Here is a 14,220-nt window from a genome sequence, read left to right as displayed (position 1 = left end):
CGTTAAAAACAATCAATTTGAGAAATTAAATACACAGGATTTATGCGCTATTTATGCGCTACTATTTCCAGGCATTTTTTATTTTTGTGCTGCAATTCTTAAGGCACTTCCTTCTTGGAACGAACAGTCATATTCACCCCTAAGTCGTTTAAAATCGCAAAATTAAATACTCTGACTATGCAAAACAATTCTCTGATTTATGCGCTACTATTTCCAAGCATTTTGGATTTTTGCGCTGCAACCCTTAAGGCACTTTTTTCTCTTGGAGCGAACAGTCATATTTACCTCTAATCAAAAATGCCTGGAAATCGCCAAATGCCTGGAAAAATGCCAAAAATAAAAAATGCCTGGAAGTAGTAGCGCATAAATAGCGTATAAATCCCGTGTATTTAATTTTCCAAATCGGTTGTTTTTAACGGGAGGGGGTCTGACTGCCTACTCAGCCCCCCCACAAAAAAATTTTTTTTTAGCTAAACGGAATGAGAGCAAAATTTTTTTTTTATGGATATGGGTAGCGCATAAATAGCGCATAAATAGCGCATAAATAGCGCATTATTCCATAATTTTTTCATTAAGATTTGATTAAGTGGAGGAGCCAGCTAGGCAGACGTATTTTAAATCATATGTGTGTAAGTCGGTAAAACAACTATTTATACGTCAGAGTTTGATCTTCCACTTAGGATCCTCTATGCTTTTATAATGTTTGGGTAAAAAATTGAAAAAAATTTCGCTTAGAAAAGAAATTTCATACTCGATGATCGTGCCATATTATATTGGGACGAAACGAGAGTCTACAAAATGCACTCACAAGCTGGTAGTGTACAGAGGAAAAAGTATAACCGCTCTGTGTACTGAAAGTTCGCACGAAAATTCTATTGGCAGGGACATCTGCGGAATTATGTGGAAGAAGACAATCACGAATGCAAATATGAGCGCGCTGAAATATAAAATTCTAGTGTTTGTTTGCTTTTGTGAATGTAATTCGTTTTTCTGACTGTAACAACGGTGTACTGTTTTATAAAGTTACACAGAGAACGGATCACACAATCGATTATACGACATGAAATTTATTTTACAAATTAGAAATATTCATGGACGCGTAGTTCTCTAAAATTCCTTTTACAATTAATATTGTACACAAAATACGTTACTAATGATGCTTTAATCGCTATAATCAAATCGCCAAAGTGTTGTTTCAATCGTATAAAAAATAATTATGACGCTAATATATATATATATATATACGCCCAAGCAGAACAACAAGTCATTATGATATCAAAATGATTTCAAAATCTAAAAGTCATTTTTTAATCATTTTCAATTCATTTTAATGTCATTTTGACGTTATCGTGACTTGTTGTTTTGCTTGAGCGATATAATCCTTATATCATATTATGATTGCGATATACGTATATAAACATATCGACCCTTTCCACACGTAGATATTCAGCAGCATTTTTAATACTATATTAGCACTTAACTCAGCGGAGTTTAGCAGATTGATTCACTTTACTAAAGTTGGATTTCCATTATTGAGAATGTTTCCGCTCGTTTTTGTAAAACAAATTGATACGTTGAGAGTACGCTTATGTAGTATTATATATCTGCCTATTCTATCGCGCAAATAATTCTGTAAATATTGATCACTCGACGGAAAGTGCGGTGCAATGACGACTATCATTTGCGTTTGAGAGAAAATGAAACCACGCGCGCTTATACTCATGAGTATTCGCAAGTACTTCGCGGGTACTCGAGAGCGCGCACAGTCAAAGGTATATACAGTACGAGAGATGCACCGTTTTCATTGACGTTACTGCGTCACAACGAGGTCGCGTTGTATTCATTAAACGTACCATAATTTTCTCGAGTATCATACATTACGCATACTGCAGAAACAACTACCATCTGCACAAACTTGTCTCTCTTTTTTTTTACCAGGTTTACTCGCAAGCTTGGAAAAACAGGTTTCGTTTTTTAAACTGAAATACACGAGCACAGCATTATTGGGAGATTTATTTTCTTTATTTTTGCAGAGAAACATATTATTAAAAACGTAACATATTCTAGGAGTGACTGTATAAGCTTGGAATAAATTTACGTTGCTTTTCCCCCCGCGCGCGCGTTTTCAATTAAAATAAAAATTTCCTTCCCATAAAGAGAATGATAAAACTATTGAGGAGCTATTACTTTTTCAATAATAATCAACTTAAATAAGTAAGAATAAATTCGTGGAATGTTCTCCTTTAAAATGCTTTCATTATTAAAGAGTTTATTAGATTACTCCCGAAGTTACGGAACTCGTATCGTGATATTCGGAGATACTCGAAATTCAATTTAATGAGATACATAGATAAGGAAGTAGTCTCAAATACCGAAATACGAAGACATCACGAAATCAAGAAATCTTGAGATCCGTGCTATGTTTTTCTTTTTGCCAAGATGCTCGAACGACCCACCCATTTTATGTTCTACATTGCAATACGAGAAAATATCGAAACCGAATACTCACATTTTAGGTGCATTCCCATTTGGCTCGTGAATCTTTTATTTCTAGTTGAAGGCTTCGGTGACATGGAACGTACTTATATCTAAGAAGAAAGCAAAATGATAAAAAGATATTTTTATCAGTGAATATACTGTGTGTGCGTGTGTGTGTGTGTGCGTGAGAGAGAGAGAGAGAGAGAGAGAGAGAGAGAGAGAGAGAGAGAACCTGGGTTTACGATTCAATCCAACATATGATCGTTAAAAGAAAATTGCCGCAACCTTATTATACGTGCACGTGTGAGAAACTTATAAAACCAAAGAAAACCTATCCGGTTATTTTCGCGTTGGATTTAAACATAATTTAGATCTAATATAATGCAAATAAACGCAAATTCATGTAGATACTGATTTAAAAACTTAACGCGATATTTTCTACCTTTATAAAAATTACTGTAGCGTAAAATTACAGCTCCATTATTCGTGTAAGTTATTAAACCATATGTGTAAATTGATTATGTGTGACTCATAGAGAAAAATAAATTATCATCGAGCCAAAGGGTCCATCCTAATGTGTTGTTCTTCTGTGTCACGTATGCAGATGAGATTTGTACAAAATCTAGCAGTACACTTTTAGAATTCTACTTTAGTTTCGCATTTCTCCAACAGCGCATGGTTCTTTACCGCTACTCTTAATGCAGTCGCGTCGGTTGATTAAGTTGCTTCTCGTTTCTCCTTGCCAAGTTACTTATCTAGGCTGGGCGGAGCACCGTTATTTTTCACAACTTCGTTTACTTTGGTTACCGGAAATCTGCATTTCGCCGCGCGTTATATGAAACGTCGTTATGCTCCGTACGACGTTCACGATATGACCGTATGAACTCACGTGCTACAGTAACGAGCGTGTAAAACATTTCATTATCGTTATATACATGTCGTTGTAGTAATATTTTAGCAATGAGATTACGTTTTGACTTAATATCAGTTAAAGTAATTATATGTTACCATTACTGAAAATTAGGATAAATTGAATGAAGTATGTATTTATTTATAATAGTATCTTTATCTCTTTCCCAAATTACATTTATATAATTAAATTATATTTAATTAAATTATATTAATTTAATAAACAAATATTAATTTATTTAAAATCTTAACATATCAATGTCATGATTATTATACAGCTTAAGCTATTGGGATTGTTATGAGCAAAGTATAAATATATATTCTGATAACATTTGGCTTTTTGTGATGATAAAATAATTAATGTTATCATATATATTATATACTTATTTTATTTATGCAAAATAATGTATTAATTAAGATTAGTAATTTGTTAAGAAAATTTTTAAAAGTTAAATTGAAACTTTTAAGAAGGATTCTTCTTTCACGTTTATAATTTTTAATTTATTTATTAGAACAAGAATAATACATCAAGTTAACATCTGTCTGGGAAGAGTGGTCTAAATCGGACCGTGTTCCAAATAGGACCTTTTTAAATGAACACGGTTGATTTGAAAGCAGATTTGCGTACTATTTATAATGTAAAGTCCTTATAAGACACCGAACATGTGATAGCAGTTTGACATTTCTCTGTCATAACATTCATAAAATAGACGCAAATATGTATTTTCAGCCATCGTGCGAAAATTTTTTTCTAAAAAAGAAAGTCCTTGTAAATTATTATTTAAAAGGTGTTAAAAATTTGAAAAGTCATTGATTTAAGATAATTAAAGAGTGTATAATTTAAAAATATCAAGCACTTTGTGATCACTTTTTGCGGTTTATTGTAAAATTTGTTCCAAATTTCGAAAGGACCCATGTCCAAATCCGACAGTACACTGAATAACTTATAGTACTGGTGATCAGCTGACCAGATCTAGTTCAAGCAATTAAATCAGTAAAATATCATCAGACTCAGATTAGTTGAGTTTTATTGACTTCAATTCTAATAATATAAACAGTCAGTAATTTCTTTTTCCGAAAAAATTTTTATCTTTGACTGTCAAATTGCTCGTTTTTACTCGATACTAAGAAAAATACATTAAAATAAATATTTTAAAATTCTATCTAAAAATTCATAAAAATAGAAGTTTTCGATTCGAACCAGGGGATGGTCCGATTTGGAACCAATGGTGAGAGATACCTTAAAATGGTTTGAAGCAAAAATAAAGGGAATTAAATAATCTTTCCAATGGCACCTTCGATTTTACAATCGGGCTTTATTTACGCCTTATAGAGAGCAAAAACTACAAATAGGTCCGATTTAGACCACTCTCCCTTATCTATTAATTTTGTTAAGATTTTAAACACGTGTGCCAATGCGAAAATAGTTTATATTATTTTACGCAATCCTTTTTATAAGTATAAAATACCATTATTTTAAGGAAAGCTTGGCGAGAGAGGCGTAAGCATGCGTCGACATATTAGGAAAGTGGCTACTGACGATTTAACGGATTACTGATGGTAGGACAAGAGACCAAATGAGCCTCTGAGTAAGCCGATTGCACAGTCCACAACTGTAAGTGCAATCTGACTTCTCGAGTTTCATGTCCGGAAAGATCGACAGCGTAATGTACGTAAAAGCGGAAATGTGCATTCTAAATGGTCACGGCTAATTGGTCGAGTACACGGTCCATTAATTCGAGATAAATTTGCATTAAAAGTGGCAGCTTCGACATGTTTTGTCAATAAATTGCACCTTCTCATTGGGAGATGTTGTACTATAATAATACATTAATTAATAATGCAAATATTAATAATATTAATAATGCCAATAAAAAGCCAACACAAATTATTGGTGTGTGAGCTTATTAAAATGTCAATTTAAAAGAATAATGGCAAACGTTTCGACCTTGCATTTTTAGGTCATCCTCAGTGTATATTTAAATGAGATTTTAAATCTAAATCGCAAACAATCTAACTGATAAACGAATTTTACAATCTGCATATAAAATAATTGATGCTTTATTAAAGTATAATGGTTGGAAACTGAAGACTGAAGCTTCATAATGTAATAGTCTCAATTATTGAGTAAATTTGTGTCAATTATTTTATATACAGATTGTAAAATATATTTAGTTATATTGTTTGAGATTTATATTTGAAATCTTATCTAAATATGCATCGGTTGACCTAATACTGGATGACCTATACGTATAGGATGATCTAAAAACAAAGTCGAAATGTTTGCATTATTCTTTTATATTAATATTTTAATAAACTCACATACTAATAACTTGTGTTGGTTCTTTATTGGTATTATTAATATTATTAATATTTTAATTAATTTAATTTAATTGGCATTGATTTTTAATTAATTCAATAAGATGTACATAAGCAATAATTTTTGTATCTTTGTGCAATGTGTAATAAAACGAAATAATATTCTCAAATTATATTATATGAGTCGAAATATTTAAATTTGTAAAGTCCAACTTTAAATTCGGATCGTTAAAGCGAATTTGCTAATGGCTACGAGCGCGAATCGATGTTACCGAGAAATTATCTTGAAGAAATGTAATTCCATGGTGTATTTAAACGCAAAAGCAGTTCGGTTGCTTTTGCGGCCTATCTTTAAGACAATCCTCTGTACAGTATCCTCGATTTTCTTAATCGAAAACCGTCGCAGTTTGATTACATTTGAATATCGTAGCACATATCTGGTCGGCTCATGGACAATTAGACGGAAACGCATTCCTAACCATTAGCTCGAAATGAATTCACATTTAGGAGGCCCAAAGGGCTGATGGGCAAACCGATCAGCAAATTCGATTTTCTCTGCGTAACCCGTCTGTGGATTATTAAACTTATCGATTGGAACGTTGTGTTATCGAAGGTAGTAAAGGGGAGAAGAGAGTCAGCATAGCCACGGCAGAATACCAAAGGAGGCTTTAACTAACCTTCGTGTTGAACAATCTCGGTCTTGATTTGTCCAGTTGGTTGACTGTCCCGATTCTATTTCTGCTGTTTTCTTCTTTCTCTGTGCCTCGTTATACGAAGTTATTTCGTGTGAATGGCGTAAGCTAATTGCTATTCTTTTTTCTCGAAATAGCGACGACGACGTTTTAAACGTTCTCTCTTTCTCTCTCTCTCTCCCTCCCTCCCTCCCTCTCTCTTTCATGCTCCTCGGTCAACGGCTAGTACGGTAAACGCAATTGAATTGGAATTTGTCGTCCGGGTACACACCGCGTCTCATTAGGCGACCGCATTATACTCCCTCGGGTATCGACGGTATCGTGGTACTCACCCCTTGTTAGACCTGACGACGACGAGCGATGTATGCAGTAAGCAGTGCCTAGCGATGTTGACGGTTTTGTAATTGCGCAGTTATTGATGCTCGATTTACTCCGCCAGTGAATTTGCCATGGATGCGTAATTTAGAATTTTTCCATGGTGTGCTATTATACTCAAGCCCCTCATACAGCACAACGTTACGTCACGCCGCCTCTCTCATATCATGTGGAATTTTCTCCTCACGATGATACCTGTATGCAATAATCTAGATTATTACGAGTACAAACGTCATTATCGACCATGACAGATTTAAATGCACAAGCTAAGTATGTATGTAATATAGAACATTTTTTTCTCCTACAGAAGATACACAGTTCTCGTACCATTCGTGCAAATATTTTGAGTATTAGTTTCGCTATAGAGCCAATCGAACAATCCACAAAAGAAGAAACATGCTTGCGGTCAATGAATAATAAAATTGTACAATCTCTGTTACATGCTGAATAATAGAACTAGCTTAGCCGACACAAAACCATCGCGCATATTCCATCTATCGATTTCTATGATCTCGAATTCACAATCACTGTGCTGCCATCAATTAATCACGATATAAATGAAACAAGAATCCTGCGTCTGTATACGTACGTGTGCAGAGTATGATATTACCAATATCGTACTATACTGTCCAATTTTTTATTCTTTTGAACAGGAAAATAAAAGCATTTCTATATTTTTACAACGGTATACACATGTTTACAAAGCTGCAAATTTCTAGATACTAACAATGTACGTTTCGTATTGCGCTTTTCAGAGATTCCGGGCAGATGGAGGAGGCATTGTCCGCACGGGCCGATGATGTCGGGTTCCGGCTGCAACCTGGTCGGTGAGGGAATCGCGGACGGAAACGTGGCGGCCGCCGGCAAATGCGTTTGCGGTCCGTCGGTGCCCTGGTGCCCGGGTGAGCCGCAGCCCTACATGTACATGACGCGGCACGAGTGCCGGCTCAATTTGGAGGCGAAAATTGCTTATGGTAGGACGCATTCATTCCATATGCGAGCGTAGACTGTGTGATATGCCGCGGTACCACGCGATGCGATCCGCGTGTTCCGCTGCGGCAGCACGATAATGCGCGTCAAAGTGCACTAATGGCGAAATTAATTTCACGCTCGATTCGTCAAATGGCGCGAGTTACACCCGTCTATCGTTAGGGGAATCGGACGTAATACGCGTAACGCGGGACTATCAATTTTAATTATCCCTCTGTGTTCATTAGAACCATGGGGCATGTGGGGGGAAACTTGTGTAATCGATGAAAGTTTGTACGCGCTCGCTTAATACGTGTAACGATTTGTTCTGATTTCTTGCATCTCTTTGGAGACGTTGTGGTTAATGATTGATGATGGACGGAATAGTTGAATGAATCGGGGAAAGCAAATATTTGAATAAATCAAATTAATAAGAGAAAAGAGTCAATACAGTCGAGATCTTGGTGTTTAATAATATTTTAATATGTAAATTCTAAATATATCTTTTAGTTATATAAATTGCGTATCATTTATTGTCGGACTTGAAACGTATTCATAAACTAAAGTTGAAATAATAATACCACAATTAATTAAATTGATCGTCGATTTGATAATAATGCTATTAATATCTCAAAACACTGCAAATAAACTTATTGCGCTAAATATTACTTCAACCAGAATTCGAACTTAGAATTTCCTGACTGTCTTAGAACGGGTGTCTTTTCCAATTCCACCACTGATGCATGTTATTATTTTACATTTATAATTATTTACACATTTTATGTTTATAATTATTATTACAAAGATAAAAGATAAAGTATAAATTCTTTTTTATAGAAAATCATAAAAAATCATTAATTGCATTTCATTTTTGAAGATATAAAAAATAATCCAAAATACAATATTGTTACATCCGTTTATTTACTCCATCGAGAGAAACGAAAACGATCTGCAGTTATGTTTGGCTGTTTGCTATGTTTTTAAGCATTTGCACTCGTCCGTATAAATTTCTCAATGAATAGACAGTATTCATATCACATCGATGAGTTCACGAACCGATCGCGAAAATATCTTCAGTGTATATCGTTTGTGAGTTATTGCAAACGTCAATGTTTAGTTACTATTACATTTTTACTCTCTTAGAGTAACCATGTCACAAAGTTTCTATTTGCTTTGCGTTGTTTATCTAACGTGCGCGTGCTACATTTTACGATAAAAATCGCTGATATGATAGAGAACGGAATCAGTCTCGCGTAAAAAGAAATGACGTTGTTGTCGTCGTTTTTCCGGATAAGATCAGGGATAGAGATCGTCCGTATTGTGCCACATGAATATCTTACACTGCCGCGCACTTGCAATAATCGATACATTTTTAGGTCATGAGCGTCGTCGTGAAAACTATAAACATTTATTTGGTCCGTTAACAAAAGTCGTTTGCCCGGTGCCAATAGTACATTTGTTTTAAACTCAATCGCTATTATTTTTTAAAAGCACTGACGCTTTAAAAAAATATCATGCGGAATTTATTAGACGCGTCGCAATTTCACCGATTAATTAATTGTGTAAGCAATTACGACCGGTTGTTTATTTCGTTATTGTTAATCTTTTTAATTCAAAACCTTTATTTGCCACGAGAGAACTTTGTTTTCCTCTTTGTTTTTTTAATGAATTATTTCTGCATGATATTTTCTTAAAAATGTTTTTTAAAAGTGTTTAAATGGAGCTCGAATTTTCAGAATACTCTCTTCTTCGGATGGACTTGTTTGTTTGCGTTTATATTACAAATAAAGTAAAAAGTTGTTTGCGACTGAGAACCGGTTGGGAGCGAACAAGTTAAAAATTGACAGTCATCATTCGCGCTGTATAGTTTTATTGCTTGATATTAATCGTTGTGTTTTTATCATCGGTCGTTCCCCCAGAAGGATGTGTCTTTTTGGCTGTCTTCTCTCATCAGCTCAGCTAGTGTTCAAACATGGATAAAAAAGCGAAACAGTAGGAAGGTGAATGAAATACGTGAAACTATGTTGGGTGCGCAAACGGCGCGGCGTTAATGAAAAGAAAACATAAATAGTGTCAAAAGTGAGGACAACGACTAAGAAAACGGAAAAACTAAACTGAAGAGAGTACAGACGGTAATGAGAAAAAGACACAACTACGGGCCACGTTCGTGACGCAACGTACGTTCGTTCGTTATCGGTTCCGTCGTTTCTGATTAAAACACGCAAAAACAACCATCATGTGAGAGAGAAAATTGTGTTATTCCGTTAAAACTTTGAAGCGACTTTTTATAAATTTCTCTATTATCCAGCGCGATTTTCGATATACTGTAGTCATTCCTATATAAGAACTAATTGAATTTTATGTATCATGTCTTCTTTTGCTCAATTACATTAATATCGAGCGTGTTTTTAGAAAAATATTCACGATTTTTTAAAGCAATAATTCCACCATCGAAAAAAATTGATATTTCTAATTTGTCTAATAATATAAAATAAAATAATATTCTCTATATTTCATCTCACTTTCATTGAAAGCATAATTTATACATTTTGGAGATTCATGGTTTACATGTATGCGTTATATTAATATATAGTACATACAATGTTATAAGCTGACTGTCATGTGCATTCGATTCCTTTTGCTGTCAGCGCCAATAATTGTTCATTTCGAGAGAAAAAGGTAAATAGTTTTGGTAATGATAAATTGACAACTCTGAAATTTAAATGTCTGCAACTAGTTTTACAAAGTAATGAGAATAAAAGTATTACCGAATACTATAAAAATATAATCATGGTAACAATATTTATCAACTATTAATGGATAGTGAAATAGCGATTTAACTATATAAACAGTTACGTAGACTTCATATAAAAATTTTAGGATACGTTGTAAAAAAAGAGAGAGACCATAAATAAATTAAATAAATTTCAAAAATGTAATAATATTACTTATTTGTAGTAAATGGTTAATATTACTTAAATATTTTCTTAGTTCATATAACTTGCTTATTGTTATTTGCCCTCAAATTTCTAGTTGCTGATACAACTCTTTTTTTAAGTATATTGAAAGAAATAACTGCGTGGTAGACTCCATAACAGTTATGATTAGAGCTCTCATCCGGAGTTGCTCAGAATCAATAGTTAACTCATTCTTCTTTCGAGTGCAACTTCCATCTCGACATAGTGCGGTGTTCAACGTGTAACGAGGTTGTTGGTGAACGAGTAACAAAAGTAGTTACCCTGGACGGTGCAGAAAGTTAAATTCGATTCGTTGAGAAAAGTTTAATCGCGTACGTTCTATAAAGGTAGAAGGCAGACGGATTGTTCTTTTGCCAGCGAGTTAAGTACACGAGTAAAATCCCTAAGTCCAAAAGAGGAACAAAGGAACCAGCCAACCGAGTCCGTTTCGTTGAACCGAGGCATTTCCGATGTACCTGAATGACACTTTATAAATTAAAAGTGAGTCGCGTAATGTTTTTTAGGCGAACAGATATATAATATTACATTTAAACTAATATAAATAATGATTGATTACACAATTATAATACAAATATAAATATTTATTTATAGGATATTTTCTATTCCTTCAATCGAAATATTTTATATTTTATTATATCAGAAATATTATCTATGTATGATAATTATCGAATACATTAAAAAATAAAATAAAATGAAGAATGAAACGGAGAATTCTAGATTGTGTTTAATTATCATGCAGAATTATTATTAAGTATTAAATCACTGATAATGGTACGAAAAATTTGTATTGTCGTTCTTCGCACACATTTTTATTGTGTTCAATGATGAATAGCGAGTATTTTCAGAGTAGACATCATTTGAAGCAGCTAACTGATTTGAATAGAGACATTTTAGTGTGGCGTCATCTCCCGCAGTGAAATAAACTGGTGTTTGGAACGTGCCGTGAATTTCATTGAACCTCATTGAAAGTAATTGTCTCCCAGTTAATTGAGTGCAATGCCCGATATTGTTCACTAACCACGATAAAAAAATCATTGATTTCGTCACGGGTGTATTACACCTCGAAATGCAATGTACAGGAAATTGCGTGAAATACGGGATAGAATAATAGGTACACAGTGTACATGGAATTGTATTGTATGTCTATTACGTTTATATCGGTATTTACGAAATACATTTATTGCGAAGATTTTTCCACGTAAATTTCCATTAAAAAAACCAAATCCCATTGTATTATCTAAAATAATTATTGTACTGATTTTTAATAAATTTACGGTTTTTTTTTCAGATTCAATTTTCAAAGATAAAGATAATCATAAAAACACGAGAACTATACAGTTTTACTGATATATCACAAATGTTTCTATAACTCTTTCTAAAAATATTAATATATATTAAAATTAATTTTATCTTCTCTTTTATACTTTTAATCTAGAAAATTAAATGCTGTTATATTAATAAACATGTCACAATAATAATATATTCTCGAAATAATTAACAACTTGATTTACATGTGCTGAATGTTTTACAAGTATTTTTTTATTTTCTACGATTAAATAATGGGTTAATAACAGAGTTGCCTTTGACATATATACATATAGATTGCTTAAATTGCTCGTTGCCGCGGCCGACCTGTCGTTAGCAGAAATTAATTCGTTTAATAACGCGTGCGACGCGAATTTACTCGACTAGAAGTTTAGCGCCGAAATCCACTTCCCAACACCTTCAATTTCAGTTTATGTTGGGCCATTATGCCTGATTCATTTTATATATCTATAGCTTAACAACTAGTTATCGAATACCCGTGGTAAACTTATTCGATACGCTAATCTATAGAATATGAAGGGAATTGCGAATTACATTACAGAAACTAATAAAACTTTAATAAATACTTAGCAAACTTAAATTAAATGCCACATGGCAAAAATTCGTTTGAGTGGGTTTTTAGTCTGCGATTGGTGTCAGAACGTTTGATTCAAAGTATCTATTGAATAAATTAAATCTTCAATTGTTAGAACAGAAAAGATTATTCGTTCCTTGAAAAAGTTTCAATCAATTTTTGCGTATCTCACGTCAGATGTTGTGTTTATATCTTGAATGGCAAACTATTACAACTGGATTGTTTCCTTTACAATTTATTAGAACGAATAATCGCGAGAAACTTTCAAACTTTATAACTCCGTTTTCAAAATTATAAACAAACTTTGCATCTCGCTTATAAAACTGATGATGTTATTGGAAGTAGTGCCGAGTACGAAATTAATATATTTTTCTTTTAATGATAAAAAGAGTTTGTTTTTTCTTCTTCTTTCTTCTTATCTGATTTATTTTCATTTCTATTGGAGTAATGTGACTGATTATTTTAAAAACTTCTTGAAAGAAAACGCAATCAGTTTTTTTACGCAGCAGGAATATAAAGATGCGCTTTACTATTTCACACTTTTGTTTCCGGATTCAAAATATGTTTTGGTTTATTCGTCACATGTCAGAGAATGTAACATCGAACGAAAGCATTTATGAAACATTCCAGAACGTCCTTCGATCCTTTATACTCTTGGCAATTTCTTCGTTCATAGATACTCCTCTCACGTCCCGGATCCAATCACTTTTTACTCTTATAGTATGGCGAAACAACGTAAAGTCATATTGTCAGAAGTGCTGGCTCGGCAAGGTCTTAAGAAAACCTTTGGATCTTCACTTTGCTGCATACAGAATTTCGCAGGGTGCACGAGTGTCCTTTGAGAGAGCCCGGCATGGTCAATTTTGCTCGTAAATTCTTTTTATGTAAGCAAAATGATCTTCGCAGCATTTGGATTGACAACTGGAGATATCGCAATACAGAAAATCAATATGAACTTTAAAATCTAGCTGCTATATAAATCTTGTAAGAAAATACATTAAGTATATAAATTTAGATAAAAGATAAATATACAAAATTGTTTTTAGACCGGAAGAGACTGAAATTGCATATTTGCGGTCTCTGCAGATGAATCAAATTATAAATTATCTCAGAAAATTATTTCTCTTCTTATCATGAATTTTTAATTAAATATGTCAGAGTGCATTAAAAGTAGTCTGAAATTGGAATATCTATTATTAGATATCTTTTAACGACGAGATGTCTATCTTTATCCAGCCGGGTTTTGGGTCAGAGCACCGCGATCGTGAGAAAACGATCCCCCAACGTTGATTCTAGCCTGGTTTAGACATTAGACTACGCAATCGCGCCGATATAAACACGAGGTCAGACGTGATCGAGTGACGTACTACCAATCGCTTTTGTACGCAGTCAAGTCCAATCTAAAAATGTCAGATGTCCGACGATCTAATTGTGAGGGACGAGGATGCGGGAGTGTGGAGTTACGAACACCAATACAGTGCTGGTGCCTTACAGTTTCGTACTCTTCAACAGCCAGTAACTTAATAATTGGGTCATTACAGGAACGCTTATTGATCTTTAGATTCAACTTAATCCCCGACGGAGATCTTTGTGTGCACGG

At 33.8% G+C, this 14,220-nt stretch overlaps 1 protein-coding gene across 1 annotated transcript in view; it reads left to right on the top strand.

The window, feature by feature from the left end:
* The window catches only part of cmpy (crimpy), a 279,719-nt gene that overhangs the window by 31,389 nt on the left and 234,110 nt on the right, over positions 1–14,220 (top strand). Inside the window, exon 4 of the mRNA XM_018521685.1 lies at positions 7,529–7,747. Within this exon, the coding sequence (XP_018377187.1) occupies positions 7,529–7,747 (219 nt within the window). The remainder of the gene's footprint in view (positions 1–7,528; positions 7,748–14,220) is intronic.

Source organism: Trachymyrmex cornetzi, unplaced genomic scaffold, assembly GCF_001594075.2.
Source record: "Trachymyrmex cornetzi isolate Tcor2-1 unplaced genomic scaffold, Tcor1.1 scaffold99, whole genome shotgun sequence".
Lineage (NCBI taxonomy): Eukaryota > Metazoa > Arthropoda > Insecta > Hymenoptera > Formicidae > Trachymyrmex > Trachymyrmex cornetzi.
Note: the sequence above shows the minus strand (reverse complement) of the source record. Positions and strands in the feature narration are given on the sequence as shown.